At 42.7% G+C, this 23,643-nt stretch overlaps 2 protein-coding genes across 6 annotated transcripts; one reads left to right on the forward strand and one right to left on the reverse strand.

Annotated features, from left to right (window-relative positions):
• Positions 1 to 2,268: 2,268 nt before the first annotated feature.
• Positions 2,269 to 6,189, forward strand: LOC120055517 (tissue factor-like). The gene is made up of 6 exons (XM_039003382.1): positions 2,269 to 2,476; positions 2,726 to 2,840; positions 4,170 to 4,363; positions 4,596 to 4,777; positions 5,142 to 5,310; positions 5,548 to 6,189. The coding sequence occupies exons 1-6, from the start codon at positions 2,404 to 2,406 to the stop codon at positions 5,697 to 5,699; spliced, it is 885 nt and encodes a 294-aa protein (XP_038859310.1). The 5' UTR covers positions 2,269 to 2,403; the 3' UTR covers positions 5,700 to 6,189.
• Positions 6,190 to 6,699: 510 nt separating this feature from the next.
• On the reverse strand, positions 6,700 to 23,347 carry LOC120055837 (ATP-binding cassette sub-family D member 3-like). Of its 5 annotated transcripts, none has more exons than XM_039003836.1 (22): positions 23,192 to 23,347; positions 22,781 to 22,817; positions 19,572 to 19,667; positions 19,331 to 19,419; positions 18,418 to 18,487; positions 16,260 to 16,357; positions 15,782 to 15,905; positions 15,508 to 15,564; positions 14,830 to 14,972; positions 14,643 to 14,712; positions 14,460 to 14,529; positions 14,237 to 14,334; positions 14,069 to 14,160; positions 13,394 to 13,482; positions 13,157 to 13,229; positions 12,996 to 13,059; positions 12,788 to 12,865; positions 12,536 to 12,691; positions 12,120 to 12,239; positions 11,844 to 11,948; positions 7,823 to 7,879; positions 6,700 to 7,639 (listed from the first exon to the last, which is right to left on the reverse strand). In XM_039003836.1, the coding sequence occupies exons 1-22, from the start codon at positions 23,299 to 23,301 to the stop codon at positions 7,562 to 7,564; spliced, it is 1,974 nt and encodes a 657-aa protein (XP_038859764.1). In that variant the 5' UTR covers positions 23,302 to 23,347; the 3' UTR covers positions 6,700 to 7,561. The 5 variants fall into 5 exon arrangements, with proteins under 5 accessions (XP_038859764.1, XP_038859763.1, XP_038859768.1 ...); XM_039003835.1 differs by having other exon boundaries at positions 13,388 to 13,482; XM_039003840.1 differs by having other exon boundaries at positions 13,388 to 13,482; positions 22,781 to 22,860; positions 23,192 to 23,308.
• Positions 23,348 to 23,643: the final 296 nt, after the last annotated feature.

Raw genomic sequence — 23,643 nt, forward strand, 5'->3', positions numbered from 1 at the left:
ATTGCTTAGTGATCAAACTGTTCTCTCAAACAAGGGTGATACCGGGTCCCATACTTGTCAACTGTCTTAAAACTGCTAAGCCTAAATAAAATCCTTTATTGAACCAAATGCAGGAATCCCTGAGGGAAATATGAAATGGACCCACACTGGAGACATCCAGTAAAATTAAACAGTGCTCTTTTGTGTCCATATTCATATTCGACAGGAAACCTCTTTCAACGAACAGCGGAGGGTTGCGAAAAAGTTGTACCGAGGACAGCTAATACCAAAGGTCTCCAGCTGGAGACACATGTTCGTTCCCTGCCCACCACACTACCGGTCGGACTATTCTCCAGAGGGGCATGTTCTTGGAGATGAGAATGGGAAACCACAGTTTTAGATATGAGTTGATGTCAGTCTAGTGATGTGTAGCTAATTATCATTGTTAAAGTGTTATTAATGCATTATGACACCTTGACTAACACAATAAGTGTTTTCATTGAAAAGGATTGTAAATAAACTGTCAGTGTTTTGTTGAGATTCATTTTGGATTACCTCTGCGCAGAAAGTAAGGTGAGGTTGCAAAGCTACAAAATAATTATTTATTTGACACATTACACAGTTAGATCAGTAATGCTGATGGAAATCAAGCACGGAATGTAACCATTACAATACTTATTTCAAAGTTCATTAGTCAAAGGTTGAAGGTCAATAGTAGCTCAGACCATATGAACCATTCAATGAAATGGCTGATTGAAGTGGAGTAAGTATAATCGGTTAGCGCTATCTGGTATGCTTGGGACGTCCCTACCCTAAACCCTAACTTTAACCCCTGCACTTACCCTAATCATAAACCTTACCCAACCTTAACCATTTAAAATGTCAACTTCAATGGGGTGTCGTCAGAGTTGGGACGTCCCAATGATCCCATTTAGACTTTTCCAAATAGAATTGTTCGAAACGGGTCCTCATCAAGACTGGTCTAATTGGAGTAAAGCGAAATGTCTTCCTCAGTCTTCCAGAAAATCCTTTTTCAACTCCTACTGTTTTTACACAAGAGATTATGATGTCATATTTCAGTCGGGGGAGAGGGGCTGCCTGGGAAAGTAATTATGGATGGGAAAAAGACATGGAAACTTTGAGGAGCTACTTTTCACCCTTAAAGTGTCACGTAAACCCATCCAGGGAAAGTTTGAGAATGATACTGTATTTTCAAATATACCACAAATTATAATATATGATGTAATGTCGTATTCAGCATATTAGTGAAATAACAGTGATGGCATAGCAGAATTGGGAGTAATCAACAATAAATGATCCATTATAAATGTTATGGTATGTGTAAATATACCCACCATTCATTCTCTCAATATGATTTGAGAGATTGATCCGATTGGATATTCCGATTGGTCCGATTGGATATAAGTCCAAAAATCAAACATACATCAAAAAGATATCTAAATCTATAATTGCTGTGGTTTGTCATAGATAGCCCTATCAATCAAATCAATGCTAGAAGATATACATAGTCTGTAGGTTGTGTGTCAATGCAGGTACACCAGTCTCTCAGTCCATCTTTTCACTTAACGCTAATTGACCATTCTGTATTTCGAGCTTATCCACTCACTCTCTCTCAGGCACCAAATCACCCCCTTATGGCAACATACAAAGAAATATGTCACAGGTTGGGTACTTGTACACTTAATTGAAGCTTGTAGCCTTAATTTATGTTAAACATTTAGAAATAATTTATTCATTTAGTGTGAACAGGACTTTTTTATGCTGCCAAATTGCTTCTGATTGAGTGTATGCTCAGAAATAATAAAATTCCATTACAACCCATTTTGCAAGTGCTTTCCATAAAAACAAATATTTCTTTATATAATAATTTAGAATATATGTATAATGCATAATAGTCATTTATAGTTAACATTTTATATAATATTGAAACTAATCATTCTTGTTATTTAAAGAACACAAAATACAGCTTCAAAGATGACTCCAACAAATCCAGACATTGACTCAAATTTCCATGAGCTTTAATGTCTCCATTCCGGCCGCCGCTACAACGTTGCCATGGCAAGCCACAGGTATAGTTGCTTGTCCATCATCCGGTTAACCATATATGGACAATAAGCGCTTCGACAGATTGTACGGGCAGCATGCTCAGCCAGTGACAAATCGCAATGCTCTTGCAGAAATTGTAAGGGAGGTGGAGCTCTTGTTGAATTAGTCATTCAAAATTCCGACCACTCGCGAATTCAGTGTGATATAAAAGAGAGGCACCAGCAGCACTGTGCAGTTATCTGACAAACTTTGATGACTTCTTAGACGAACAGCAGCTACACGCGTTTCACCTGGGGGAAAAAATCTATATTCGCATTCGATAGTAAAGAGGCTACTGTAACAATTTGGATTATCATAATGGAGGATGTAAGGACTTTCCTTCACTTTGGAGTTTTACTCTCATCGGTACTATTCACAATTGGAGCAGCTGGTAAGTTTGACCGTTTGATAATCAGATAATTTGATAATAACTCAGCCCTGCGGCTCAGAGGAAAAAAATGTAAAATATGTGCATTTAAATCCATATATGTAGGCTATAGATCCTATTCAATCTTTAGGTTAAAGGCCTACTTCGTGGATGATATCTTGATGTGTTTTCTGCTTTATCAATATATTGTAGCACATCTACGTTGTGCAAAACAGAACTAATTAATCATGGCTTTTTTCTCCTGGGTTACAGGTGAAGATTATTTCCCTGAGGCAATGGATGTTCAGTGGGTGTCCAATAACTTCAAGACTATTCTAACATGGGGCCCTGAGCCTACCAACTACACATACACTGTTGAATTTTCTAGGTAAGTAGCCTACGTCATATCGCTGCATTATCACTCTGCACTGTTCATCATCACTATTGCTACACAACAACAACACAAACATCCCGTCAGCACAAACAAATGGACCACTTTCTGGGTGAATACTTCACTATATGTTAACAGAATGCCAACTTAAAACTGAGTGTGCAACCTACAGTGCCCTCCGTAGTTATTGGGGCATGAAGCATTTTTTCTTCTTTTGGCTCTATACTCCAAGTTTGGATTTGAAATCAAACAATTACTATGTCGTTAAAGTATAGATTCTCAGCTTTTATTTGAGGGTGTGTGTGTACATATTGGTTCCACCAATTAGAAATGACAACACTCTTTATTCATAGTCACCACCATTTTAGGGGACCAAAAGTATTGGGACAAATTCACTAATGTGTAGTAAAACGTTTTGTATTTGGTTCCATATTCATAGCACGTAATGACTACATCAAGCTTGGGACTACACATTTGTTGGATGCATTTGCTGTTTGTAGAAATGAATGGTAAATAATGTATTGTGTCATTTTGGAGTCACTCTTATTGTGAATAGAATATGTTTCTAAACAGTTCTGCATTAATGTGGATGCTACCATGATTACGGATAATCCTGAATGAATCGTGAATAATGATGAGTGAGAAAATTAGACGCACAAATATCATACCCACAAGACATGCAAACCTCTCATTACAATAACAGGGGAGGTTAGCATTCTCACTCATCATTATTCACGATTCATACAGGATTATCCATAATAATGGTAGCATCCACATTAATGCAGAACTGTTTAGAAACATATTCTTATTTACAATAAGAGTGACTACAAAATGACACAATACATTCATTTCTATTGGGCACAAAATAATCTGAAACACAACCAAAACAAACAGCAAATGCAGCCAACAAATGTGTAGAGTCTCAAGCTTCATGTAGTTATTGCATGCTATGAATATGGGACCAAATCCTTAACTTTTTACCACTAAGTGAATTTGTCCCAATACTTTGGTCCCCTAAAATGGGGGGGGGGGGTCTATGTATAAAAAAGTGTTGTCATTTCTAAATGGTGAAACCAATATGTACAAAAATACCCTAAAATAAAAGCTGATAATCTATAGTTTAACCTCATAGTAATTGTTTGATTTAAAATCTAAACCTTTGGAGTATAGAACCAAAAGAAGGGGAAAAATGCTTCAACGTCCCAATAATTACAGAGGGCACTGTATACCTAACACCCAACTACACACTACCACTTCATTCATTTGATGTGAATGACAGAAAAGTACAGTTCAAGGACTCTGACTGATGGACTGTGTTTTGTTCAGGTTTGGTAAGGACAGACAAAGGAACCCTCACTGCATCCGGAGCTCGAGGACAGAGTGTGACCTCACCAACGAGCTGCGGAACCTGCAGGAGACCTACTCTGCCGACATCCTATCAGAACCCCTACCCGGCGTTACCTCTGACCTTGTGGAGTTCCCCTACACCCGAGCCGAAAGGTTCAGCCCTTACAAACACAGTGAGTGTTATCACGTTATTAATCTGCCCTAAATTGCATTGTCATATAGTACAATTTTTCTAGGTCATTCATTATTTACATTGTTATTGTGTTGTACAATAATTACATTATAGCATTATTATATTAGAAAGGTTAATTTCGCTGGTTTTTATTTTTATCAAATACTTCATTGCTGTGTTAGTACCGCTATTCAACTTAAGGCTATGGTGCCTAACTTGCATCCTCTTCTCAGCTAAAATAGGAGGACCCGCTTTCAAGATTGTGCAGAGCGAAGACAAGACCAAGATGACACTCCACATCCAGGACCCTCTCACTCCCCTCTACAAAGATGAGCAGCTGTTAACGATCAGAGACATCTTCAAGAACGACCTGAAATACAGAGTGGTATACAACAAAGCTGGGAGCACAGGAAAGGTGAGTTGAACAGTCATAGACATACATTCATTGTAAATGCTTTTGAGACTATACCGGTCAAGGGAGGACTGGCCATAGGGCAGTTCCGGCAAATACCAGATCGGCTGGTCCATTTCTATCCCAGTGGGCAGGTTTAAATTGAGGGGTTTGCCCAAAATTACAATTATATGGCTAATAATGAGGGCGTGTAGGCAAAATAATTGCCATTGTGGGGACCTGGACGGAAGGAATTGGCCAGTATGTTAGAAATGCCCAAGCCGATTTCTGGTCCCAGTCCGTCCCGGATACCTGTCGATTCCCTCCAATGACAACACAAACAGTGTGCGACATGAAATAATACTAAACTGTAAACTCATATCCACAGAAAGAGAAGATGTCAGACCTGAGAGATGTAGAGCTGACCAATCTGGATAAAGGACAGAGCTACTGCTTCATGGTGGCAGCCTATATCCCCTCTCGTTCTGCACAGAAGAGACTGGGAGATTGGAGCAAGCCGCAGTGCTCACCCAGAGAGAGCAAGACCATCTTTGAGGGTAAGTGACCCCGCAATGCAAAACACATGTGTTAGGAGTAAGGTGGAGGGAATTGAAGAAGGGTGAAATTCAATTAAATGTGTAGTGGATTGAGTAACTACAAAAAATATTGTTGATGAAGAAATTGCAATGTGGGCAAGTTAGAATAGTAATTTTTACTGTAGGCTACAATGCTTAGTAACTTCAAGAACTTCAATTAAATGATCGTGTTAAATTGTAAATTCTTTCTTTCCTCAGAATTCAGCTTTGGTGTGATCTCAGGTGCCATTGGCATCATGCTGGCTATATTCATCATCCTCATCATTCTCACCGTGGTGTGTTGCAAACTCTGCTGCTGCAAAAAGACCAAAACAGTGGACAAGGATAACCTGCAGATGAGTCCAGTGTAAAGGTGTGTGTGATAATGGTGCTACTTGACCAACCCTTTCAGAGGGAGGAAGCTGTGCTCCCAATAATCTAGCACAAAAACATCATAACACTGGAAAATGTGAAATGTTAGTGTTGTCTTTTTAAATGTCATTATGAGCTGGTTCTTTTAAATGGCTAGATACATTTTTTACATTACTTATTTATGTTTTATACCAATGTTGAACAAGTACATTTGATTAATTGAGAAATACATGTTATTTTTGCCACTACGTATATAAGAAAAATGTAATTGTATTTATTTCAATCAATGTTTTATAATGTTAAATGTGTATTGATGTATTTTCTTATATGTTGATGATGTGTAGTTCATGTTGAATAGGATTCGTCCATGTGCTGTTGAAACATGGATTTGGTACTTTTGGATGAGAGGAAGGTTAGTCGGAAAATGATTACTTGTGATCACTTTTGTGCATTCTAGTACTTTTTACAATTAAATTCAGATGTATTCAATTCTCATTTGTCTTTCATGTAACAATATCCATGTGAGGGAACTTTGCCATAACAGTGCCATCTGGTTTGCCTTAAAATTATCTATCATACTTAAATCATGTTTGAAACTGATATGAGACAAGAGGAAAGCCTTTTCATAGAGAGTGATTGATTGTAGCTCAATGTCTGCTTATTAGCTTATGACCCAGTAAGCCATGTGGAATACCCCGGGAGAGGAGTGACACCACAATCACATTGGCGTGCCAGAGACCCCTGAGACATGCCCTGGAGCAGGTCCAAGTCATGGGTGTAGCTCAATCTAAAAAGTGACCTCCTCTCCTTCATCCAAATGCCCCACTAACTTAGTCCTTGCCAGAAGCCTTCAGGGGGATTTGCTTTCAATTGCCAACTGTTTCTAGATCAGTGTGGATAAATGAAAGGATATAAGAAGGAAGCCATTTTAGACTATTGGGATGCACAAACTATGCTCTGATATAAGAGAACGCGACAATGAACAGAAGACAGAGGGCCTTAATTGTTTTCGAGAAATATATATTAATGTGTAGTTCAGCTCATAGCGATTGCATTTGAACTGTCCTATGAAAACAAACAAATCCCACGTCCTTAATACCCTTAACAAAATAATCAAAGCTCAACTTACAGTACAGTTACTGTACCTTAACCTAAACGGAGGGATTTTACTATAGGAGACAAAAAAAGAAGACATTTTCAGGTACATGTACTGTATGAACTGTAGTTGACTGAGTCAGACTAGCTATGCTTAAGATACAGTAACTGGCTTCATGAAAGAAGAATGCACTTCAGTATTTAACCTGCACTAGACAAACATTTTAAAAAACAAATCACTTCATGGAACTCTGACATCTCAATTCATAAACATCAAAACTGAACATTTTAAATAAATAAAAACAATGCAACATTAACGGAAATAAAACAAATCGGTAAGGCTAGCTTTTTAGTACATTATTTGCTTCATATACAATTAAAACTCACCCGTACAGACACACACGTCCTTAAATGGTAGACCGCATATGACATCATCATACAGTGGGGCGACTTCCTGTTTCCAGGCATAAACAGAATTCAAAATCTGCCCTAAGGAAGAACCAATACTGTCGGTCTCAGCAGACTTACATTTTGTTTAATATTTCTGTAAGCAGGAAGTGTACCGTGCATGATGATGTTACATTGTGGACCCTACCTTTAATGTACAGGTTTAAGTTTTTCTCTCTTGACATTGAGAGAGCTCTGTCTTCATACTCTAGCGTAACATTTTAAGATGTTAGGACTTGACCTCTGTGCTCTAGGCTTCATGAAGTGCAGAATTACTTAGGACCATCTCTGTGTGCAATACTTGGCTATGGTGAGATCGTTATGACCCAAACTCCACCGTTTCCTGGGTGATGGGTTTGAACTCATAGCTCCCCCTTCCGTCCATGTGCAGGTAGTACTGGAGAAGAGACAAATCACTGGTTAGAATTTGAACAGTATGCTCTAAGCAAATAGATAATACAAGAAAATGCTCTTTGCATTTAAAAAAATGAAAAATAACAGGGTTCTGGTACTCACCTCCATTTTATTGGTATTATATGCAGTAATTTCATGTTTCTTCATTCAGTGTGAAAGGACTTACCTCATGGTGCTTCCACAAAGACTTCCTGTGAGAAACCGTGAACAGCGTGATGCCCACCTGAGGAAAGGTAAATATGACATCCCATAAGCTCAGAAACCACTTTCTCAGCATCCTGTAAACATGCATCAGTTTCCTGGTTCTTTTTCATTCCTCTTTCACAATGTGTGGAAGGATCCCATGGATAGTAGCTCAGCCCGGCATGTGAGTCAAGGTGATCAGAGGCAATTAAGCACAGCTGACAGTATTAATGATCTATTCTCTTTCCCCTACAAGAGAGAGGAGGGAACCAGCAGTGGGGGAGACTGGAGGGGAAAAAAAGAGTGATTGCTTCTCCAGAGACGTGGTAGCCATTCTCGACTCTGGAAGTATGGTTACGTTAGTGGAGGAGCAGATGGTGACCACAGCAACACTGCTACCAGACAAAGTAGCCGTGTCCTGTATCCATGGAGACACCCACTGTTACCCCACCGTGAGTCTGTCCATTCTCACCCTGAAAGGAAGGTGTACAGTCAGGGCGGGGAAAGTACCCCAACTGAAGGTGCCATTATTAAATCGGGAGAGACTGTCCCTTATATAAGGAGCTTCGGCAGATTACTTTAAGCACCGTACAAAAAGGGGAACCGCAGGGAAGCAGAGAAAGACAAAAACCAAGTCCAAGGTAGTAGCCCTACAAGGAAACATAGCCTCGGCCTCGTACTCTGGAGCAGAGGAAGAAATACAGACCCAATGCCTCCGACAGCTATTCCAGAAAACCTCCGATGAAGACACCTGCGAAGGGTTATACACAACGGAGGAAGGAAGGAGCGACCAGAGGCTACCGGATATATTTGAAGCCCCGTCAGAGGAGGGAACCTGGAAGGGATTCTACTCGGGCACCCCACGACGGGGATGGGGAACAACCTCCACACCCCTCTATCGAGGTCGACCTGCCCCAAGAATGAAAGGGACAGTTCGGCACCGCTCAGCATAGAGACCCAGACCTACGGGATGCCATGAGAAAGGTGAATGATGGGAGAAATGTTGACAGATCAGGCGGGCCCTCTTGTATTGGGTCGTGCAACGAAGAGGGGAAAAACAGGAATTAATAATGATGCCTAGACCATGCAGGGATACTGTCCTACAGCTAGCCCATTCCCACTTCCTAGGAGGACACCTGGCACGAGACAAAACGATCGACAGAATCATGCAGAGATTCTTTTGGCCCTGTGTCACCCGAGATGTGGCCAGGTATTGTAGGACGTGTGATCAATGTCAGCATACGGCCCCACCTGCGTAATCCTTTGATTCCTCTTCCCATTATAGAAACCCTCTTCGAACGCATCGTTATGGACCTCGTGGGACCCCTCCCGAAATCAGGCAGAGGACACGAGTACATCCTGCTTGTCGTAGATTACGCTACCAAGTTCCCCTGATGCCATACCCCTTCACAACATGTCGTCAAAGGGAAATCGGCAAGAAATTGTTCATGCTGTTCTCCCGGGTGGGCCTTCCGAAGATGATCCTAACCGACCAGGGAACCCCGTTCATGTCCCGGTTGATGAAGGACCTGTGTTGGTTATACCAGGTTCAACAGATACGCACAAGCATTTTCCACCCACAGACAGACGGTTTATGCGAACGCCTGAACAAAACGATTAAAAGCATGTTGAGAAGAGTGGTGTCCAGAGATGGGAAGAACTGGGACATGCTTCTGCCCCACTTAATGTTTGCCCTGCGTGAAGTACCCCAGGCGTCCACAGGGTTTTCCCTGTTCGAATTGCTGTACGACAGACCATGTCGAGGGATCCTCGACTTAGCCAAGGAGACCTGGTAAGCCCAACCCTGCCCATTCCGGTCGACGATAGAACATGTTACCCTGATGCGGGACGGCCTGTCGGCAGTCTGGCCCATAGTAAAGGAGCATATGGAGAAGGCGCAACAGACTCAAGGCCGGGCCTAAGATAAGTCAGCGACACCCAGGGAGTTTACCGTGGGAGAGAAAGTGATGGTACTCGTGCCCACTGCCGAACACTGCTTGCTGGCACAGTGGAGGGAGCCCTACGAGGTAACGGAAAGGGTCTCACCGGTCAATTATCGCATCAAGCAACCTGACAGTTTGACCTTCTTCCTCCTATCATATCAACCTGCTGAAGAAGTACCATGGAAGAGAGGGTGTGGCTTTGATGGCAGTGGAGGACAAGGAAAAAGAGGAGGCCCCGATACAGGTGTGCCGTGGCCGATCTCTCCTGCCGGAGCAGTTGAGACAGCTAGACAAGCTGATTATGCAATTCGGCAGGGTATTCTCTCCCCAGGACAAGCAGATGTCCTGTTTCACCATATCCACACAGAACCCGGCAAGAAGGTGCATATCCGGCCTTACAGGATTCCTGAGGCACGCAGAGTAATCACAAAGAACGAGGTAAGGGTAAGGATGAGGGTGATCGAGCCATCTACGAGCGGTCCAGTCCCATAGTCCTGGTCCCCAAACATGACGGTAGTATGAGGCTCTGCAACAACTTTAGGGGCGTAAATGCCATCTCTACGTTCGACGCGTATCCCATGCTCTGCTCCGTGGCTCCGGAGGACCGCCCAAAGACTGCCTTCGCCACACCGGAGGGGCTTTTTCAGTATGTGAGGATGCCCTTCGGACTGCATGGTGCTGCGGCAACTTTCCAACGCCTCATGGATGCCATTCTACGGCCCCATCAAGAGTACAGAGCAGCGTACATAGACGATGTGGTCGTACACAGCGAGGACTGGGATAGCCACCTCCTGCGATTTGGGGGTGGTGCTCGTGAGCCTGTAGGCTACAGGGCTGACAGCCAATCCCCCAAAAATGCTGCCTGGGTCTGTCCGAAGCAGAATATCTGGGATACACCATGGGGAACAGAAAAATACACCCACAGGCAGAAAAGACGAGGGTAATTCGGGACTGGCTTCGGCCCCAGACGAAGCGGGACGTCCGAGCCTTCTTGGGGATAACGGGATATTATCGCCGTTTCATCCCTGGATATGCAACCATTGCCACCCCCCTCACAAACCTCATCAAGAAAAACCTGCCAAACTGTGTAGCACGGAAGGAAGAGACGGAAGACGCCTTCCAATTGCTAAAAGATATCTTTGCTCCGATCCCGTCCTGCAGGCTCCTGACTTCTCCCAAGAGTTCACTGTGCAGGTACACCTCAGATACGGGGCTCAGGGCCGTCCTAGCTCAGGGTAAAGGCATATTCTCTTCATAAGTAGAAAGCTCAGTGATCAGGATCGGAGATATGCTACCGTAGAGAAAGAGGCCCTAGCATTAAGTGGGCCCTCGAGTATCTCTGATACTACCTACTCAAGCGTAGGTGCGCCCTCGTTACTGACCATGTTCCCCTCATGTGGATGGCCGGTAAGAGAAACAATAACAGAATAGCCAGATGGTTTCTTGCATTACAACCATTCTCTTTCCATGTCATCCACAGGGCCGGATTGAGGAACAGGAATGCAGACGCCCTGTTCCGAAGCGACCAAGACGGCACTTCTGGTGCCCGATCCTCTGGTCCGGTCCTGAGGGGGGAGGTATGTGGAAGGACCACCAGGGGGCAGGCTGGTCCCACGGATAGTAGCCCAGCCCGGCATGTGAGTCAAGGTGATCAGAGGCAATTAAGCACAGCTGACGGTACTAATGACCTATTCTCTTCCCCCTACAAGACAGAGGAGGGAACCAGCTGTGGGGGAGACTGGAGGAAAAAAAGAGTGTTATAGTTAAAAGTTACTCACCTTGTGTTCCTTGTTCCTGTAAAGAAGAATATTTGTGTTTTCCTTGTGAGATCATCCTTGATTGTTTGAGAAGAAAGAAATACCTCAATAGAGAACTTTGTTCAATATAAGAAAACCTGCTCCCGACTCGTTTATTCCACCTTTCCGCTTTAGAGCAGCCTCAAAGTACTTGGTCCGCTCACAATATCTACATAAATAATATATTTTTTAATAATCATCAATATATTGACAAATGACCTAATAATTTATCATCTGAATAATAGTCTACTGTGTTGCATCTTACCGTCCTACAGTGGCTATAGATGAAGTCCTCCACATCTACACTCACAGCACTGGTGCACTCATCCAGGATGGCAAACTGGGGCTTATGGTAGAACAGACGGGCCATCTAGATACCACACAGAGATAGAGACAGCGAGACAGATCAATGAAAAGCTCCCTTCACACATTCTATAACCCAATGTGCTTGTAAAATGGACTCAAGTCATCACAAGACAAACGCTGTGAAGAGACAAAAAAGAATGACCGACATCTTCACTATTGTTTTCTTTGGACTTACAGCCATCCTCTGTTTCTCTCCTCCACTGAGGACGTCCATCCAGTCCTGGACCGTGTTCCAGCCTCCCTCCCGCTCCAGGATGTGACCTAGCTGAACATTGTCCAGGTACTCCTTCAGCACCTGTTCCCCAGCACAACACACAAACACCATGTCACAGAGATGTGCACACACATACACACTCACACACAAAGCTATGTGTGCTGTTTGCTCAAGGAGTGTCTCTGCGCATGTGTGTGTGCGCGTGCTCTGACATACCACACCCTACTGACAGAGGCCATGTATGACTGTTCTATTTGAGGGGCCTTACAATATCTTGGTACAGTGAAGAGCAGATGTGATTGGATATATGGTCCAGTAAAGGGCTGCTGTGATTGAATATGGCCTAGTAAAGAGATGTGATTGGCTAGGTAGACTACCTTATCAGAGGTCCCCTTCCTCATCTGGTCCTCCACTGTATCTGGGTAGATCACCTGATCTCTCAGAGAGCCCAGGGTCATGTATGGCCTCTGGGGAACGTAGAAGAGCTTCCCTCTCTCAGGTTTGGTGAGACGGCCACCAAACAGAGGCCAGAGCTAAGAGACAGACATCCATTAATACCCATGAGTGGAAAACTGTTAACACTAAAGCAGCATAACAGGCTTTTTCGTCAAATTGTTGATCTCTCTTACCTCTCCCAGGACTCTGAAGAGTGAGCTCTTCCCACAGCCGTTGGGGCCACACACCAAGACGTTTGTCCCTGACGTCACCTTAGGTTAGCAGATGAAGGGAAGGCACAGTTCAGCTGTCTGCACTTACAGATGAAACAGTCCCACAACCATCATCATAGGTCTTTAGATTTCACGAATCTAAAAGGAGTTGATCCTTTGAGATACTCACCTCAAAGCTGAGGTCTTTGATAAGAATGTCCCCATTAGGCGTTGCAAGAGGTGTATGCTCAAACCTGAGACACAAGGAAAATAAATGTCAAACCAGGTGATGCCTACTTTATGAACCCGTTTATTGTACTGCTATAATACAAGTATCTGTTAGACACCTACTTGATGATCTTGTCTTTGTTGATGATTTCACCACTTCCTGGGACCAGGGTGATTCTATCTAGCGATTCACTATCTGAAAATGTATGACAAAAGAAAATCCCAAAAGCAACCATCTTGCACTTCAACTAGTAATATGTTTTAATTTTCCTGCATGACACTACTTCCACATGAGACTACTATCCAACAACAATATCATCCCCAATAGATTATCAGGGAACATGCAGCGGTCACCTCTACCTCCCTGCTGAGAGACCATGGTCCTCTCGTATTTCCCAGAGTTCAGCTCTTTCAGGACCTTCATGATCTCGGTGATGCGAGCGGTGAACCTGTAGGGGGACAGCAGGAGTCAGTGAGGAGGGGACAGCTGGAGTCAGTGAGGAGGGGACAGCAGGAGTCAGTGAGGAGGGGACAGCTGGAGTCATTGAGGAGGCCACAGCAGACGGAGAGAGAGAAGAACAAGTGGAGAGACCTGAGACTGGTGAACCATAAACTCTGAAAAAGTCAACCATTGACTTACTGAACCAGCTAACTATTGATCCAACGAACCAATTAACCATTGAATACACACCAATTGGTTCAATGGTTTACTGGGTCAACGTCTCAATATTTCCCAGATCTGTTTGTGCTCTTGCTTACTCAATTTTTGTCATTGTCAAGCCAAACAGTCTGGCCTCACACCAATCTTCAAATATGAATGAGCATTCTATCATTAATGAGGTCGAGGAGAACAGAGGATAGGATCCTGATTCGATAACCCCACAACTGCCCTCCAATCTCAAGGGTTATGTAAATATTGGAACTCTATCGCAATAACTGACAGGGAGTCAGCATGGTAGTGCAAACAGATGGGCATTCAGGCTACCAGTGAACCGCCAAACCAGTTGTTTGATAAGAGCATTGTGTATGACTGACCCTGAGAGCCTGCTCATCTCCCTGCCAGCCAGGACGATCCTGCCCAGGGCCTGAGACATGCTCAGCAACATACGCCCACTCTGGTAATAGTCCTGAATGAGAAACAGAGAGGGAAGTTAGGCTCTGAACCATACAGAACACACACACCCTCCCCTTGTCTCTCCTCACCTCTAGCAGCTCAGCGTGGGTGCTGTGTAGGTGGCGTGGGTGGGTGTGGTTCAGGAACGGCCTGCTCACCACCAGGTACCCGACAACAGTGGCAATATCTACAGAGGTGGGAAAAACAAGTATTTATCTCTGCTACTACTAAACCACATCAGTGGAGATTATAGAAATACCGCAAATGATAATACTACAAACTCCCATTCAATGACAAGACAAGTATTCTCACACTTAGCAATGACGCTGTCCACAAAACCCGTTGAAAAGCGGAAGACAATGAAATTGTGTAAATGATCCACCTAGGGGTAAAAGGGGCAGAATGTAACGTAAGACATTGTATATCCTTACTTGTCTGACACCATAGTAAGTCAACTACCGCCACTGATACATTGAAAGTCCTAAACCCTCTCACCAGTTTCTGGAAGGTAGAGTGAATGGTCTGCTTCTCCCTCAGGTTTCCATTGTAGAAGGCAATCTCTTCACTGTGGGAAACAAAACACTCAACCTTTTATTTTCACAGTGGAAAAAGAACGATGACTTGTCCAAAAAAGCAGAAGAGAGGAGGAACAGTGGAAAGGAGAGGTGTGCGTCTGACTGACCTGTTGGTGATGAGGCGAGAGTTGACGAATCGGTACTCTCCCTCGTACCTCTGCTCCATGACCGTCATCTTCCCAATGGGCCTCCGCAGACGTGTCAGGATGAGCCCAGAGAACATCAGGTATCCTATCATACAGGCAGGACCCTGTGGGGGATAGATGTATGTAGAGTAGAAGCGTTAGAAACTCTATTCTACTATGCGGATGCATTGGGGATGATCATTTTCATGGTTTCAATTGAAACTAGATATTAGGCATAGAAGGCTACTGATGGGTTCTGACTTCTGAACTTGAATATATGAAGAATCCTAATGTCACTGAGGGAGAGAGGGAAATGTAGAACGTTTACATTCTGTCAGAATATGTTATTGTTAGACATCAGGGATCCTACGGGGAGGAGTGAGGAATTTGGGGCCGAGGTCAGGTCAGATGAAGAGAGGAAGAACAGATATCCCTAAAGTTCTGTTTAGCAACAGAGGTGTATTGGCTGTTCAGAGGTGTAAGGAGGAGACTCAGCATAGGAGGAAGGTTTAAATACTGTACTAGTGCTTGTGTGAAGATGTCTGTCTGTTCAGCTGTCTGACTCTTTGGGCGAATAAACTTGGTTTCAGCTTTAATAGTCATCCGTGACTTTTTACTCTATTTAGAACCTAACACTACATTAGACAGATCAAGACTCACCTGTGCACCGATGGCTGAGGTCAACTTGAAGATGTACAGACCAATGTCCAATAAAGGCTGAAGGTGGGGGGAAAAAACAAGTCTACTTATCACAGGCGCAGTGTATGGTCAATAGCAGTAGATTGTATCAGGCTTTGAGCAGCATTGGTTGTCTCTACAACAGAGGATTTTCTTTTGTAGCCTGGTTGAGCCCGACTGAATGGTGCACTCCCCATAGTTTCATAAGTCTGAAGCATTCAGTCTGGTATAACCAGGCTATTAAAGTGCAGGTTACCTTGCTGACGTTGGAGTAGAGGTCCACCACACTGTTACAGAACCTCTCCACGTCCTGGGTCAGCAGCTGGTCAGGGTTACCGATGCGGTTGTCCAGGTTACCAATCTTATAGTATGTGTAACCTCTGGAGAGGGGATGGGAGGATGGTGTGGTGAAAACATGAAACTCGAGTTTGGCAGGTGTGTTATGTATTTTCTATTACTTTCAGCTTCTGAAGTCATTGTTCCTCACATCAGTAAGTAACTATTGGATTTGGGGCTAGGAAACGTATAGAGAATCAAGGCTAAATCCTTCCAATATAACTCTCTTGCTAAAGGCTAATCATCACCCAGAACCAAATCTCCCGCTACTCGATTTGGCTTACGTTTAAAATCTTAGCGTCTGTCACAAGACACCAGCTAATGGCAGACAGACATATGTTCTGTCTGTTTAAAGACACTAATTTTCTCTCCAAGAAGCAGGTATCAGAAGGACTTACTGCAGGTACTCCTCATAGAGGTGCTTGGTGAGTCGAACCCGGCAGCAGAGCTTCAGTTCATTCAGGCCCAGCTTCAGGAAGTTGTTGACTAGCGAGATCTGAAAACAGGGAAACGGGCCATGATAGTGGTCTCATTTAAAAAGAAGTGCATGACATTTTATAGTGTGAGTATACCAAACCAATGGCATTTATGCACTGAGTAAATAAATCAGAAGAATCATAATAACCTCATAAAAACTCAAAGGCTTATAGGCCAGGGATCACCAGTCTGTTAGTAATCAAGCAGGGTCTTTGTTTTAGTACAGACTCCCACAAAATTACACACAAACTCTCTCCCTAATAAGCACAATATTAACCCCATCCTAAACCACAATTCCCAAATCATGAGGTTACCTGTTTTACAGTAGGATCATAAGTACAGTTGAAGTCGGAAGATTACATACACCTTAGCCAAATACATTTGGATACAGTTTCACAAATCCTGACATTTAATCCCAGTAAAAATTCCCTGTTTACGTCAGTTAGGATCACCACTTTATTTTAAGAATGTGAAATATCAGAATAATAGTAGAGAGAGTGATTTATTTCAGCTTTTATTTCTTTCATCACGTTCCCAGTGGGTCAAAGGTTTACACACACTCAATTAGTATTTGGTAAGCACTGCCTTTAAATTGTTTAACTTGGGTCAAATGTTTTGGGTAGCCTTCCACAAGCTTCCCACAATAAGTTGGGTGAATTTTGGCCCATTCCTCCTGACAGAGCTGGTGTAACAGTCAGGTTTGTAGGCCTCCTTGCTCGCACACGCTTTTTCAGTTCTGCCCACATATTTTCTATGGGATTGAGGTCAGGGCCTTGTGATGGTCAATACCTTGACTTTGTTGTCCTTAAGCCATTTTGCCACAACCTTGGAAGTATGCTTGGGGTCATTGTCCATTTGGAAGACTCATTTGAGAACAAGCTTTAACTCTCTGACTGATGTCTTGAGATGTTGCTTCAATATATCCACATAATTTTCCTGCCTCATGATTCCATCTATTTTGTGAAGTGCACCAGTCCCTCCTGCAGCAAAGCACCCCCACAACATGATGCTGCCACCCCCGTGCTTCACGGTTGGGATGGTGTTCTTCGGGCTTGCAAGCCTCCCCATTTTTCCTCAAAACATAACGATGGTCATTATGGCCAAACAGTTCTATTTTTGTTTCATCAGACCAGAGGACATTTCTCCAAAAAGTACGATCTTTGTCCCCATGTGCAGTTGCAAACCGTGGTCTGGCTTTTTTATGGCGGTTTTGGAGCAATGACTTCTTCCTTGCTGAGCGGCCTTTCAGGTTATGTCGATATAGGACCCGTTTTACTGTGGATATAGATATTTTTGTACCCGTTTCCTCCAGCATCTTCACAAGGTCCATTGCTGTTGTTCTGGGATTGATTTGCACTTTTCACACCAAAGTACGTTCATCTCTAGGAGACAGAACGCGTCTCCTTCCTGAGCGGTATGATGGCTGCGTGGTCCCATGGTGTTTATACTTGCGTACTATTGTTTGTACAGATGAACGTGGTACCTTCAGGCGTTTGGAAATTGCTCCCAAGGATGAACCAGACTTGTGGAGGTCTACAATTTATTTTCTGTGGTCTTGGCTGATTTCTTTTGATTTTCCCATGATGTCAAGCAAAGAGGCACTGAATTTGAAGGTAGGCCTTGAAATACATCCACAGGTACACCTCCAATTGACTCAAATGATGTCAATTAGCCTATCAGAAGCTTCTAAAGCCATGACATAATTTTCTGGAATTTTCCAAGCTGTTTAATGGCAGTCAACTTGGTGTATGTAAACTTCTGACCCACTGGAATTGTGATACAGTGAATTATACGTGAAATAATCTGTCTGTAAACAATTGTTGGAAAAATGACTTGTGTCATGCACAGAGTAGAAGCCCTAACCGACTTGCCAAAACTATAGTTTGTATGTAAACTTCCGACTTCAACTGAACATGATCAAATATACTGTATAGTGTCATGTGTGGAATTACAAATTATGTTATATATAATTATAATGTTATGTGTATATATCTATATATATATGTAAATATCCACGGGTGGTAAAAGACAATTAAGAAAACAAATAAGCTAGAAAAATTGTATGAAAGTTGCACTTACAAATGGCATGACTTTTATAAAGTTGAACAAGAACCTCTTGAAATCTTTTGTTGAACGACCAATGATTGCACTGCAAACCAACATGCAAAGTGAACACACACACACAATGTCACACACAGGGTAAAAGTGGGGTCATACTTTCTACATTTAAAACCAGAGGTGTTCGTTCTGTGGATTGTCAGCCCCTTAAACTGACCCAACTAGTTGGGGCGAGAGTGAGATACTGGACCTTGTGAAAGGCTATCACCAGTATCCTGATAAATTACTGAACAGTGGAAAAGGCCACTGGTGAGAGGTCAACAAAGCAGGATGGGGTCTGCAAAATGCAATGGACACAAAAGAAACTAAGAATAATCAAATTCATAACTTGGGCCAGTTTGGTCCTGTAGGGCTGCGGGGATATCATTTCTATATTCATCTTTTACCACCCCAACCACAAAATGAAACCCGCTCTAGAAAATAACCTACTGTACCAGGATTACGTTAAATGACTAGAAGGTTAAAAAAATATTTATAATATGTGCAGGCCCGCAACCCTTCAAGACCAGTGATGTCCACAATGCAATTAAAGCACAACAACAATACACAAGTAAATTCATAAGCACTTAATTATATTCTGCTACCAGGCACCACAAGCAGCACCGTGTTATATAGGGGTTTAGTGCTTGGCCAAAGTTTTCCATGCAAATGTAGCATGGACACTAGTTTACCCCTGGTACGGCAGCAATATAGTAATGAAAGTGCTTCTTAAAGAGATTGACATCTCTGCTAATGATTCCACTGTGGAGGAACAGAGAGGATGATTACGAGCTGTCGAATAAGACAAATAGTGCTAAACAACTCCTTCATGTTGAAGTGTCGCTGGTGTGAACTTAAGTGTTAGTGTGCAATAGGGTTTTCTATGCAGTCCTACCTCTCGATCATGGTTCCATTCTGGATCATCCACACATCACAGTAGGTTCTGGCCACCAGCATAGCAGCGATGAGGAGACAGTATCCTGACTATAGGCAGATAGATGACCAGAAATAGGCAAATGGGAGATGTGTTGAGATGTTACACAATACATGTCCGTACAGCAATTGAGAAATGATTGGAATCAAGATGAAAATGTTAAAGCGCATTCAAAGTAACACGTTTGTCAAAAAGCTCATACCTCTTTGCAGAACACTCCAGGAACCATGATCTTCACTATCTTCAGGACACGTGCAAAGAACACCTTGTCCACCACCGTCTTTTCCTGCTTGGCCTCCTGCCACACATCACACCAAACATTTATCGATGAATCAGATAAATAAACTCAAATTTAAATCTCACCGACTCAGTCCTGCTTCTTAAATCAGGGGCTAATGTCTGTGGATATTGACATTATTGCTAAGATTTTGGCCATTGGTGTGGTGAGAGTAGGGTTGCACATTTTGGGGAATATTCAGAGGTGGAAACTTTCCGTGGGAATTAACGGGAATATATGCAAATGACTATCATTTAAAATGTAGATGCTTTTTTTGCATTGGATATATTTACCATATCATATGGAGACAGAAACATAAACCGTTTACCTTATCATAAGTAGACATAATTGCAAATGATTAAACCCTTCCAATAGAAATTTAAAAAACGATTTAGTTACAATTTGAACTTTAATTAAATGAGTTGACTAATCAGATGGGATGATTTCAATGAACAACAAAAGAAAGGGAATATTGAATGATCCATCGCATCTCCCAAAAACATTTTCAACATACATCTGTAAAATTATAGTATAGAAACTAAAGCTTTGGTTGTCTTCTTCTCAGGCTTCCATGTCTTCTCCCTGGACCTCATCAATGTCCACCTCTTGAACATCAGACTCTGAGCCCTCATCTTCACTGTCACTTTCCAACCTTGTTGATGATGGCTCATTGTCAGGCTCAAAAAGCCTCAAATTTGCCCGGATGGACACCATTTTTTCAACCCTTGTATGGGTCAGCCTGTTGCGTGCTTTGGTGTGTGTGTTCCCAAACAAGGACCAGTTGCGCTCTGAGGCAGCTGATATTGGTGGGATTTGGAGGATGATGGAGGCAACAGGGGAAAGGGCCTCAGATCCACAAAGTCCCTTCCACCAGGTGGCTGATGAGATATGTTGGCACAACTGCCATATTGCATCTCCAGACTGCCAAGATCCTTGCCCTCATCCAGACCAAGGTGGCGAGACACAGTAGTGATGACACCGTAGGCCTTGTTGATCTCTGCACCAGACAGGATGAACTTGCCAGCATACTTGGGGTCCAAAATGTACGCTGCGGCGTGTATGGGCTTCAGGCAGAAGTCTTCATGCTTTTTTATGCATTTCAGAACTGCAGTTTCCTCTGCTTGGAGCAACAGTGAAGTGGGCAGGGCAGTACGGATTTCTTCTCTTACATCTGCAAGCAGAGTCTGTACATCAGACAGGATGGCATTGTCTCCCTCAATCCGTGCAATGGCTACAGCTATAGGTTTCAGGAGTTCAGGCTGCTTACCACTTTCTCCCAAAATACATCATCCAGGAGGATCCTCTTGATGGGGCTGTCCATATCAGCAGACTGTGATATGGCCATTTCTTGGAGACTCCTTCCCTTCCAAGAGACTGTCAAACATGATGACAACACCACCCCAACGGGTGTTACTGGGCAGCTTAAATGTGGTGCTCTTATTCTTCTCATTTTGCTTGGTGAGGTAGATTGCTGCTATATAGATGACCCTTCACATACCTAACCATACCTAACCATTTCCTTGGCTCTCTTGTAGAGTGTATCCATTGTTTTCAGTGCCATGATGTCATTGAGGAGCAGATTCAATGCAGCACAGCCAATGGGTGTGATGTGAGGGTAGGCCTCCTCCACATTAGACCAAGCAGCCTTCATGTTCGCAGCATTGTCTGTCACCAGTGCAAATACCTTCTGTGGTCCAAGGTCATTGATGACTGCCTTCAGCTCATCTGCAATGTAGAGACCAGTGTGTCTGTTGTCCCTTGTGTCTGCGCTCTTGTAGAATACTGGTTGAGGGGTGGAGATGATGTAGTTAATTATGCCTTGCCCACAAACATTCGACCACCCATCAGAGATGATTGCAATACAGTCTGCTTTCTCTATGATTTGCTTTACCTTCACTTGAACTCTGTTGAACTCTGCATCCAGCAAATGAGTAGATAAAGCATGACTGGTTGAAGGGGTGTATACTGGGCGAATAACATTCAGAAATCTCTTCCAATATACATTGCCTGTGAGCATCAGAGGTGAACCAGTTGCATACACAGCTTGAGCAAGACATTCATCAGCATCTCTGACTACGTTCCTCCAATGAGTAAAAAAAAACTCCCGCTTCCAGGAGGACCATGAGCTGTTGCTATCGATAAGGTGTCCGATTCATCCTTTTCACCTCGAATAGAAGTAGAGGGACTTTTGTCAGAGATTGTTTGTTGTGAGCACTGAGGAAAATTTAGGCACTTGGCCAGATGATTCTGCATCTTTGTTGCATTCTTCACATATGATTTGGCACAGTATTTGCAAATGTACACAGCTTTTCCTACATTAGCTGCAGTGAAATGTCTCCACACATCAGATAGTGCCCGTGGCATTTTCCTGTAAAGATTAATAAAACATTTGTAAAAAATAAAACAAATACAATTCCATGTACATATAAATAGTTAAGCAGTTAGATTAAACAACTCCTTTGTAAGATAAATGTTTATAAATGAAACGTGTATGGAAACAGGTAAATTAACACTCCTCAGTTAGCAGGCTCAAGCAAGCTAAAACCTACATGGTAGAAAAAACTAACTAGCAGAAATTGAAAGTTAGAAATGATTTAAACACACTTTGCTGCAGGCTACTATTTACTGGTTAACAAAAACTCATGTATGTCATAAAATATATTCACCCCAACCAGTATTGTAATCAAAACTTAACAGAAAGCATGTAGTCCTTGGCTCAGACAGTGTAGTAGTGTGGGCTCAATAGCATCTCATTAGTAGTGTGCAAGATCTTGAGAATCAGCTGTACATGTGATGGAAGAATGCACTGCACATGTGATGGAAATGCACTGTGCATGCAGAGGGTTGCAATTCCATTGAATTGGGGATAGTTTAACCAAAATATGCCACAAGACCTATAATTGCCTTATATGTATCCCACAAAAAAAAAGGTTCACTGTTATATGCTAACTTTTTTGATGAATGTAAGCAAAATTCCCCAAATTCCCGGGCTTAACTTCCCATTGAAAATTTCCTGGAAAGTTTCCGACCCTTTGCAACCCTAAACGATTGTGGCACATGCTCCTATGTAAGAGCAATTTAAACATTGAGTGCGGGAAGAGTATTGGTTACATTTATGGTCTACATGCACTTACATCTTTGCTCAACTGTAGCTCTGATGATCTTTTCCCCCTAAACAGAAAACAGGGATGAAGCCTGTCATAACAGTACGGGTCTATGGATGAAGCCATGGAAGGAAAATGATTATTGTTAGTCCTTGGAAATCTGACCAACCAGCGAGCAGGCAGGCAATTCAATTCAATTCAATTCAATGACAGCACCCACCACCGGGTGTCAGTAGAGAACATCAACTCCATAAACTACTAGATATCTAAAACAGTATGTTAAAATAACAGAAAACTCTGATTCAATGTCATCGTCAAACTGCAACTTGTCTCGGTGGCAAATCTTATTCTTGTCTGACTTGCTAGTAGCTAGTCAATGTTGGCTACATCAGTTAGGCATTATGATGGTCGTCACTTTAGCTACAAAAAGGCTTAACTTACCAATTTAATTGGGCTGCATGTCTTCTCCTCTTGAGAAGATACAAGGCAACGATTGTGGCACATGCTATAGAGGAGTTCTTGGCTGTCAAGTATTTACTTATCGACGCCATGTTTCCATCTGCCGACCAAGGGAGTAACGAGATGCATGCTGGGGTAGTGTAGGTAGCTGGCTAGCAACGTGATCTATGGTGCACAATTTCATTTCATCAGACATATGCATTGCAAGTATTCTATGCAGAAACTGTTTAAGGACTAAACATTAAACAAAAAACATGTCCTTTATCTGCACTAAATCATGCTATGTGTGTCAATATGGCATTTTTCACTTGTTTTCATTTCTAACTCGGTACGTTAGCGACATTTAACAGCAGGAGAAAATCGGAAGCCAAGGCAACCCTTCAAATTAAAAGCCCCTGATTTATTTGGTTTTAATTTAGTAAGCACGCTGGCGA

The sequence above is a fragment of the Salvelinus namaycush genome, chromosome 11, assembly GCF_016432855.1.
Source record: "Salvelinus namaycush isolate Seneca chromosome 11, SaNama_1.0, whole genome shotgun sequence".
In the NCBI taxonomy this organism is placed as follows: domain Eukaryota; kingdom Metazoa; phylum Chordata; class Actinopteri; order Salmoniformes; family Salmonidae; genus Salvelinus; species Salvelinus namaycush.

What these genes read in the sequence shown, in the direction of transcription:
- LOC120055517 (XM_039003382.1), top strand. Translation starts at nt 2,404, where the DNA reads ATGGAGGATGTAAGGACTTTCCTTCACTTTGGAGTTTTACTCTCATCG. An exon ending in ATTCACAATTGGAGCAGCTG is followed by an intron (nt 2,477 to 2,725) that starts GTAAGTTTGACC and finishes CCTGGGTTACAG; the next exon opens with GTGAAGATTATTTCCCTGAG. An exon ending in GTTCAGCCCTTACAAACACA is followed by an intron (nt 4,364 to 4,595) that starts GTGAGTGTTATC and finishes TCCTCTTCTCAG; the next exon opens with CTAAAATAGGAGGACCCGCT.
- LOC120055837 (XM_039003835.1), bottom strand. Translation starts at nt 23,301, where the DNA reads ATGGCGTCGATAAGTAAATACTTGACAGCCAAGAACTCCTCTATAGCA. An exon ending in TCTACTCCAACGTCAGCAAG is followed by an intron (nt 15,565 to 15,781) that starts GTAACCTGCACT and finishes CCCCACCTTCAG; the next exon opens with CCTTTATTGGACATTGGTCT. An exon ending in AACAAAGACAAGATCATCAA is followed by an intron (nt 13,060 to 13,156) that starts GTAGGTGTCTAA and finishes CTTGTGTCTCAG; the next exon opens with GTTTGAGCATACACCTCTTG.